This window comes from Morone saxatilis, unplaced genomic scaffold (assembly GCF_004916995.1).
Source record: "Morone saxatilis isolate NCDOM2014 unplaced genomic scaffold, NCSU_SB_2.0 Contig15, whole genome shotgun sequence".
Classification (NCBI taxonomy): Eukaryota; Metazoa; Chordata; class Actinopteri; family Moronidae; genus Morone; species Morone saxatilis.
The window spans coordinates 13,470,313-13,480,401 of NW_023339707.1; the positions used below are offsets into that span (position 1 = coordinate 13,470,313).

The 10,089-nt window shown below is 43.4% G+C and overlaps 1 protein-coding gene across 1 annotated transcript; it reads left to right on the plus strand.

The window, feature by feature from the left end:
* Positions 1 to 841: 841 nt before the first annotated feature.
* Positions 842 to 7,000, plus strand: rarga (retinoic acid receptor gamma a; the record flags this gene model as incomplete). Its single annotated transcript, XM_035656065.1, is given in 7 exon segments — positions 842 to 990; positions 1,371 to 1,512; positions 2,639 to 2,802; positions 3,151 to 3,327; positions 3,632 to 3,836; positions 3,995 to 4,153; positions 4,289 to 7,000. Coding segments are annotated over 7 exon segments (1,367 nt in total), but the record flags the coding sequence as incomplete, so codon positions are not given.
* Between the last annotated feature and the right edge of the window lie 3,089 nt (positions 7,001 to 10,089).

A 10,089-nucleotide genomic window follows, 5' to 3' on the forward strand; every position in this document is an offset into this window, starting at 1 on the left:
CATTCTGGTCCTGTGTATGTGCAGCGGCTTATGTTTCTCAGGGGAAGTATGGAATCCATACGCTGCACACTTGAACATCCAAAGAGCCTGTATGGGTTCCACTTTGGAATAGAGTGAAGTTTAATGTACCATAGCAAATATGTGACTCGAGGTAGTGCTGACGTCACAGTTGTGTTCCAGTTTGAAAGGTAGAAGGAGAGCTTTACACCAATTTTGCACGCATGTGTGTTTGACATGTGTCTTCTCTGTGCGTGCAAGATGTCATCATGTGCTGTTGTCAGCCTGTGGAATGAGGAAGAGCAAGCTTTGACACTTGGCTGTGACAGCTCACTTGGTTACCTGGCCTTATCAGAGAAGCTGTCAATCAAGAGCGCTCTTGCTTACTGCTGTAAAAAACAGTTTTGTCTCTGCTGTCAGACAGTCATCCTTGCTTTCTTTGTTTTCACCTGAAACAATAATCTCCCCCAAATATGACTGCTGCCCCTTAGGGTGGTAATTTGTGTCTGGAAAAATAAACAGTTGCCTGTAGTTTTCCCTTTTCCCTTTAATCTTATCAATTTTGTCCCACAGAGAGACAAGCTAAAAACAATATGTGCTAATGTATCTCCCTCAACCTCCTGAACATAACCGTTACTCAGCATCACAAAACAAATGGAAAAGGAAATGATTTCAGTTGTCATATCATGTTTGAATGCACTTAAACACACTCGACTATCCACATATGCTACATGAATTGACGAGTGCACATGTGACATTTCAGCCTACACGGTAGCTGTCGGACAATGATTTCAGACAAATCATGTGCTCATGTGCTCTGCTGTCTTTTTTTTCTTGTCCATAGCGGTGGAGACCCAGAGCACCAGCTCAGAGGAGATGGTACCCAGTTCTCCGTCTCCACCTCCCCCACCTCGTATCTACAAGCCATGCTTTGTGTGCCAGGACAAGTCATCAGGGTACCACTACGGTGTCAGCTCCTGTGAGGGCTGCAAGGTGAGAGGAACCTGCCCGACCCTTGTTGCAAGAGTTATTAGTTACCTGCCTTTTCATTCAGAGAAGGGAGAGCCTTGTAGGCAGTCTGTGGCCGCTTCTGTAATATTGGTTATATTGTGTGAAAAATTTAATTAATAAGAAGAAAGAAAAAGAAAGTCACAAGGCCCAGTCATAATAATGCAAAGACTAAAATTACTTAAAATACTAGAATGTTTTGCTTTTCTCTTCTGGATTCAAGAAAAAGAGATGAAAGAAGAGCAAGTATGAAAGAGAAACAGTTAAATGTCACGTCCTTGATTTGATGACTTGACTATAATGCACAATCTCTCTCTCTCTCCCTTGCCCTCTCCCCTTTTGTCTCTCGCTTCCTGATGCTTCAGGGTTTCTTCCGCCGCAGTATCCAGAAGAACATGGTGTACACCTGCCACAGAGACAAGAACTGTCAGATTAACAAGGTCACACGCAACCGCTGCCAGTACTGCAGGCTGCAGAAGTGCTTTGAGGTCGGCATGTCCAAGGAAGGTGAGTCCTCCAGGACTGGAGTCCCAAGAGACAGAGAAACCCAGTTCCAAAACATGGCTATTCACTCTCTCACACATACATGTGTGTGCACAGACACACACACAAGGCTGCAGATTCTGCTTCCAAATATTTACGACATATCAGAGAAGTCAAGACACAGTATGATATACTATAGTACCTTGGAGACATTGGCAAGAAGTTGATATTTTCGTTCTACTTGGCTAAGATCAGATTTTTTTCTCATCAAACCAAAGATCTGATGTGGTGTGAACTTACTGATCTATTAATGCTCAGTCAGAGACTCTGGGAAAACTACGCAGTAGAGAGACAGATGATGAGCCTACCAGGGGTGGTGATCAGGGCGAGGCTGGGCACTGTACCAGTCATATGACTAATCACTTTATGAAATGATTCTGACTTCCTGTTTAACCACAAAACCTCACCCCTGTGGCCTGCACAGACACTGCTTTCATTCATGAAGGCAACAGAGCAGAAAATTACATTTTGAGTTTTGGCAAAGATAATGGTGGCAGGATTCACGCTGTTTGCCGAATCAAAGACACACTTTTGTGCCCTCTTCAGTTTGACCTTGTGTTCGGACGGCCATATGTAAGTGGCAGTCTCTTGCCCTTCACAGAGCCCGTGGGACATGTATGTGGGTGTAATGTTTGTGTGGGATGTGTGTTAAGACCGGGATCACATTGTGCCTCTGCTATTACTGGATATCCTGAGAGGAAGGAAAGTATGGGAGGAGGAGGGAGAGGAGGCAGAGAGTGGAGGACTGGCTTATGTGCACCGGTCAAGTGGATAGAGAGATGGACAAGGAAGAGAGCGGGTGATAAGAAAGAGATAGCCAGCGTCCGTGCCGTGCTAAAGGAAATATGTTAATACTGTTAAGAGCAACCTCAGTTGCTACTGAGTTCTGGTTTCCACTAGCGAGCACAATGTCCTTGACAGTGGTGAAAGACAGAGAGCATGAGTGCTGTGGATGTTTTTACATGTGATCACAGATAGCAAAGAAGAACATTCTGTAGCTGATGCTCTGAAATTGCACAAGTAAAGGATTTTGTACGAAGCAGTGGCGACTCTCTCTAACTGCTTTGTTTTCTTGTTTTTCTTTACATAGCGGTGCGTAATGACAGAAACAAAAAGAAGAAGGATGTGAAGGAGGAGGTGGTGCTCCCAGAGAGCTATGAGCTTAGTGGAGAGCTAGAGGAGTTGGTCAATAAAGTCAGCAAAGCTCACCAAGAAACCTTCCCGTCACTTTGCCAATTGGGCAAATACACCACCGTAAGTCTCACACACATACTGTACACTTCTGTTCACTCATACTTTGTGTGGCAACATTCTCAAAACCTATGTCGTCACTCAAGGCTCCCAAATTGCGTGCAAAGACGCAAATTCGCCATAGCTTTCCCAACATAGTGGTAGTTTAACTAATTCAGTTCCCCATTATGCCATCTGTGTGGCCTCTGAATGATTGATGTAACATGTAAATGGGGTTTTTTTTCTTCCTTGATTGATGTAAAATGTAAATTGTTGTGAGGCTCGGACACGCTCGCCCTTGATGCAAACAGGGTTGTACACCACCTTTGTAACAACACACTGATCTGTGTGTGTGTGTGTGTGTGTGTTCAGAACTCCAGCTCAGACCACCGTGTCCAGCTGGATCTGGGTTTGTGGGACAAGTTCAGTGAGCTCTCCACCAAATGCATCATCAAGATTGTGGAATTCGCCAAACGGCTGCCAGGTTTCACCACCCTCACAATTGCTGACCAGATCACTCTACTGAAGTCGGCCTGCCTGGACATACTGGTGAGGAACCGTTGTCTTTGTTTTTCTCTTTTGTCCTCTTCACTTACTCACTGACAGCAGAGCTCTTTTCTTGAAAATAAATTACTTGACAGATAAGGGAATACTGGCATCTTGTGGTGAATAGTGGTACTGCAGGAAGGCTTCCCTGTATGTTTGGTATGAGAATAGTTCACACAAATAGTGAAAAACACTTTGACCTATTATCTTCTCTGTTTAGCCACTGCAGTTACTTTGGTGCTTGTTATATCACCTTTACATATTTTGCCCAATGCTTAAAAAGCTTTCCACTTTCTTTTACTCACAGATGCTGAGGATCTGCACACGCTACACCCCAGAACAGGACACTATGACCTTCTCAGATGGCCTGACTCTGAACCGGACTCAGATGCACAATGCCGGCTTCGGACCACTCACAGACCTGGTGTTTGCCTTTGCTGGCCAGCTTCTACCCCTGGAGATGGACGACACAGAAACTGGGCTCCTCAGTGCCATCTGCCTCATCTGTGGAGGTACTGCAGCGTACATATACACAGTAACAACATACAGTAAATTTTAGAGAAAAAGGCTTTGGTGAATCCATGTTTCAGCAATTACGCTTCTTTTTTTTAACAATGTACAATTCTGATAAATAATAGAGAGTATTATGTGTTTCCTCACTCCTCATCAGACCGAATGGATCTAGAAGAGCCTCAAAAAGTGGATAAGCTGCAAGAGCCTCTGCTCGAGGCTCTGAAGATCTACGCGCGCCGCCGTCGCCCCAACAAACCTCACATGTTCCCTCGCATGCTGATGAAGATCACCGACCTCAGGGGCATCAGCACTAAGGGTTAGTATGAAGAGAGTAATTCCTAGAACAAATTCTGATTTTGATGTCTTAACCAGTTAATAACAAACAGGACTTTATCAGCAGACTTAGAGCGAGATACTAATTATCTGCCACTACCGTGTTTTCTGCTTCCAGGTGCAGAGAGAGCCATCACTTTGAAGATGGAGATCCCAGGGCCAATGCCTCCTTTGATCAGGGAGATGCTCGAGAACCCAGAGGCCTTTGAGGACCAAACAGAGAGCAACGATAGCCCGCCGCCTCCGCCTCCGCCTCCGCCGCCACCTCCACCACCAGCCCTCGTCCTGAAGCAGGAGGTGGAAGATGAGGAGGACAGCTGGGCCACAGAGAACGGCAGCGAGCCATCGCCGGAGGAGGAGGACGAAGACGACGATGACGACGTGGGAGACGAAGAGCGAGACAGGGGCTCGGACAGTGATGGGGAGTCATGGGGGGTTCTGGATGCCATAGATGGGTCGAGGAAAGGTCTTGTTGGGAGGGCGCAGTGAACAGAGCATTTCATAAATACACACACTCATGCCCATACAGGTTCAAACACACTCACATACACACATACACACACACATACATAGAGACATACAACACAACCTCACTCACTCTCCCACCTCAAGAAAATGCTGGCCTTCCCTCACCCCTTTCTCTCTCCTTACTGCACATCATTGTGTCCTCCACAGCGGAGCACAGCAGAGCCTTATGTGTATAGACACTTTCTAACTCAGGCCACATGGTCCATGACAAGTGAACTACAGAAAAATAAAGTAAAGGAGAGATGACAGTAAGACCATATGAACTCCTGGCATAGCCAAGAGGGAAGTTAACGTGACAAAAAGAACATAACCTCTTTGAAAAAGCTAAATGTCTCTTTTTTTCCACTATTGTTGTTTATATCTAAATAGGGGAACGGCCAAACCAGACACAAGAACTGAGCAGTTGATTCCGATGGATTACAACAAGCACATTTCTCAAAAGAAAACAAGAGTACAGGGCAAAACCAAATCGAGTATGCTTATCTTTTGTTTTTGTGGTTATTGCTTTTGAATATTGTTTTCCGTTTTTCTTTTTTTTTTCTTTTTCAATTTATGAATAAGTCCATACATATCTATATACCATTATATTTTTGTCTTTATTTGTTATTCTGGTTTTATATATGAATCCTGTAGATGAGTTTTTTCTTTGAAGAGCTTTCCTGAGAAGATATTCAGAGGGAAAGAAGGGTAATCAGAACTGGCTGGGTCTTCCTTAGCAGCTACATATGCTTAGCTGGGGCTTTTTTGGGCACTTTGGCTCACTGTGGATGTCAATGATAATCAACCCAGAGGACTATTGTTATGTTGCAGTGACTTAATCAGTTTCTGTTATCAGGGAATTGGCATTATTCTATTTTGCAGCCAACTAACGCTGTCAGTGCGGAAAGTAAGTATCTTTGTGCCAAAGTTAGGAGAAGTCATCTTTGGAGCATGAGTTTGACTACTGGCAGGGACTCCAGCCACGATGCAACGATCCTCCCAGCAGAGCGCTCACTCACACATGCACTAACACAAAACACACCCTCGATCTCACACACAGTACATACAAGCGCATACACACACTCCTCTCACTCTACCCTCAGCTGTAGCAGATGTGCCGACCTGGCATCAGAGTGCCCAGACAGATATTTACACTTTACACCGTATATGTAGCACTTTTGTGATCCTCCATTCAAGTAAGGCACATCTTATCCGCTGGGAGTAGAGTTACTGTCTGTGAGCTTATATCTCTGTTAGCGTGTCCAAACTGATGACAACATCAACATATAGAATACAATCGACCTTAGAGCACTCCCCGATGATGTCAGTAGACAAATACATGCACACTTTCAGCACGGACAAAAAAACAAACTTGTGATAGCAACATTATGCATCAACACAACGATCAAAGACATATGCAAGTCAAAAGCAGGAATCCTTATGGAAGACATTTTGGAATCAGACTCAGGGCTTTTCAGTAAGGACCAAACCCTAGCTGCTCTCAGGCACGCTAGAAAACAGGCAATATTTATGTGTGTATTCTTGACTCCGCTCAAACCCCTCTGCGTGTACATAGAAGGTCACAAGTCTGAAAAAAACAGCATGGATGCCAGTCTGACTCTCCCAGAGGGGGACAAATCATCATCATCATCATCATCATCATCATCATCACTGCCCTGCCTGTGCTCGCACTGGCATCCATGCAGCAAACTGCCTTCTCATCCCAAAAGCCATTATATCATCTTGTCTTCTTGTGTATATCTTCACCTCTCTTTAAAGGAGCCGTGGAGGATTATGTGTTCTTGTGTATCATTTCTTTATTGCAAATGTCTCTGTTGGCGATCAGCTGGGAGAGTGGGGCTGATATACAGTAAAGGGTTTTTTCTGTCTCTCTTTGAAGCAATATGAACATTCTCTCTGTAGCGATGAGAAGTCCCATCTTCTAACTATGGCAGGTCTCCTCATTTTGAGTCGTGTTTGTGTGTGTGTGTGTGTTTGTGTGTGTGTGTGTGCGTGCGTGCGTGCGTGTGTGCGGGCATGTGTGTGTGAATGCTTTTAACATGTTTTCAGTCATTGGGTGAATGTCCTCGGCATGGTGCTGTCATACAAAAACACTTGCGTGATGACCTCATCCCTTCTCTCTCTGCTGGGCTGTCATGATGTTAATGATGGTAATGCAGGCAGAACATTGAGATTATGTTGTTTTATGTTTTTGTTTTTCAACATGGCCAAGGTGTTGTCTACCCTCTGTTTATGTCAACTCTTGTCATACAAAGAAAAGCCATATAAACAGTAAGAGGCACAATAAACTACTTTTGTGAGATTTTGTGGACTTTTTATTTCAGTGTTCTTCCTCATGCAAAAATGATCTGAAATGTCACTCATACAAGCAAAATATTTAGGAGTGCACAGTCTTCTCGCACTGTGAAGTTGTAGCTTTGATTGAATGTAACCACGCATTACCACCATTTATCAGTAGAGGGAGCTCTTGAACCGTGACTGCAGGGTGTACTGCTTGCAGCAGTGTTCACCCTGCATGGAGGATAAGAGCCGGGTCTGTTAGGTCATGGAGAGCTGTGGGTGCAGGGGCTAATAAATCACAGCCTCCTGCTGAACAAGGACATCAGATAAAGGTCTGTTCCTAAGATTTGAGTCCAGCTCATAGCATTAAAAAAAATCACAGACTTTTTCTCTTTCCTATAGTTTTGTCAAAAGATAGAGTAGTCTTGAAGACAAAGTAAATCTGTCTGTTATGGTTTATTTATTGAATGTTAGAAAGGTAGACATATAATTCACAAAGAGTGCACTGCAGAAAGATGTACCCTACTCTAGAACACAAGTGAAAAATACATCTCAACATTCAGATGAAATATATATTAGAAGGCAGATCAAAAAGCCAAGATCAAATTGGCTTTTTGATTTATTTATTGTTTCAGTAAATTTTCAAGCAAAATTAGTTTGCTGTTGAAATGAGACTTGCTGCTTTTTTCCCACATTATTGTAAATTGATTATCTTTGTGCTTGGGACATTTTTTACCAATTATTGTATTTCATTGACTTAATTAACCAAAACAATCATTGGCAGGAAAATTGATAATGAAAATAATCATTAGTTGCAGCTTTAGATATTAATAATGTCCATAACAGAGGTCTGCCAGGGAAAATGAAAGTGATGCTTCTAGCTAAACAACATTTTCAGTTTTATTGGACTTGATATTTGATCTTGTAGAAGACAGCATCTTAGATCCGACATCTGAGTCTGTTTTGGTAATGAGCTGTGAAATACGAAAGTACATCGGGGCCTTAAACTCAACTGAAAGCCAACACATTTGTCTGAATATCTCCTGACCATAGTAGTGCAAACCACATTCGAAACAAGTAGATAAATAAAACAAGGAAACCCTTTGATGGCCTGAAACATTTTTTAGATTGGCCCCATAAACGTCACCAAAACCTCAAGAGTTATACATTTGTCACTGATTTTATAACGTCTACCTTGAGTACATCACTGTCACTGATAAGATCATGCTCTCTTGACATCCTGATAAAGAACAGGAACCCTCTTAGTAAAGGGCTACTGATAGTAAACATCTCTCTTTTTTCAGTGTACCAGTGTGGGATACTAATGCCTCACCTTGATTTTATTAATAGAGAGACCGAGAGAGTGAGAATCAGAGGAGGGTGATAAACAGAGATGAGATTCTATCAATTATACGATTGCTTTAATTAACTATCATTAAAGACAGATCAATAACACCAGACTAGAATTAAAATAAGGTCCATACATTATACACTATTTTACAAGGAACAATCAAATGGCCTCATATACTGAGCCCCTGGAAGATGTTGCCATGGGAACCCATGGGAGGGTTTGGGTGTGCTTGGGGGAATTTAAAGGAGCAGGTCAAGATTTCTATATACTCATCCTTCCACATCAGTGATGCTTGATTAACTAATTACTTGAGGTAGGAAAGGAAAAAAGGATGGAAATGTGTAAAGTAAGGCCCCTGGAAAAAGGTATAACAGTACAATGAATTAATAAAGGGGAAAAATCTCCCTTGTAATATTCTTACAGCCATAGGACATCAATTATTCATAAAAAATAGTAAAGAATCCATAAAAGTGGGTCATGAGTGTGCCATACCAAAGAAATTCATTTGAATACTTAAACCCAGAGAGAGACCCTGCTGCATATCCGCTGAATTTGCTGTGAACACAAGCAAACTGCAGTGGTACCTTAGTCAACACACAGGAGAGATAATGAAGCAGCAGAGGCTGGCTCCTCAGAGAGCGTTCAGGAGGATAAAGCTCAGTGAACCCAAGTGCTCCTGGCAGCAGTTAGCGAGGAAGGGCCTGGGCTCGGGGTGTGATAAAGACAGAGAGTGGAGGTGCATGTGACCTGGGTTTGATGTGATAAAAAAACAAACTGGAGGGTCTTCCTATGTGGACCTAATGCTATATATAAGACAGAGAGGCATATATGTCATATGCTGGACGCATGGAGTTGGGAACGCGGCCATAATGTGAAACAGCACATCATTTACATTGTGTCTCCAGCTTGGATCAGAACAGACAAAAAGGAAGTTTTCGTCATTTGTTACATATGCAGTGAATCTGTGGAGGGTTGGGAATCAGTCGAGGGAAGAGAGGAGAGGTGAGGGGAAGGTGAGAAACGTTTTCAAGTGCAAAGACCATAAATTTAACACCTTCCCCCTGTGCGAGCAGAGAGGCAGGCGGGTGATCTTAAAGAAAGGGTAATGGAGAAAGTGATGAAGAAACGGGTAAAGGTATCTGTGACAAGAGTAAGAATGGAGGGTGTGCCAGCAGGGAGGTAGAGGAAATAAACAAGGCCAGGTAGAAGGAAGGGGTGATTTGGGGAAGGGGAGCGAGGGCCGGGGAAGGCAGGCGTCGGGGTCATAAAAACAAGGAGATGTGTTCTGGCCTCTGGGTCTTCATATCTTTTACATTTCTAATTAAAAGAGATAAAGAGTGAGGGAGTCATCAATCCCACAGTGATTTCCCAGTTAAGGTTTTAGAGGGGGCTGTAAACTAGGCAGCCCAGCATCATTGATTTTATAATTAGCTATCGTCACCCCAGACTTAAGATGGAGGGAGTGTGGTAGGGGGGCAGGAGGAGAGCTCAAAAGAGGGAGCAGGCGACTGCTGGAAGATTGGGGAGGCACTGTGATGAAGATGATGAGGAGGCCTGAGGGGAGACTGTGGGAGAGCCAAAGGTGAGTGGAGAGAAAATCCAGAATGAGAAATGTATGTGAAACAGGCAACGAGCCAAAAGGGAATATAGGTTATATAGCGGTGTGAAAAGAAATGGCATAGTTAATTACCAGTGAAATGTCATGTGAGGATCAAAATATTGCTATGATCTTTGGCCAGAAAAAGACACATTAGGCCCAA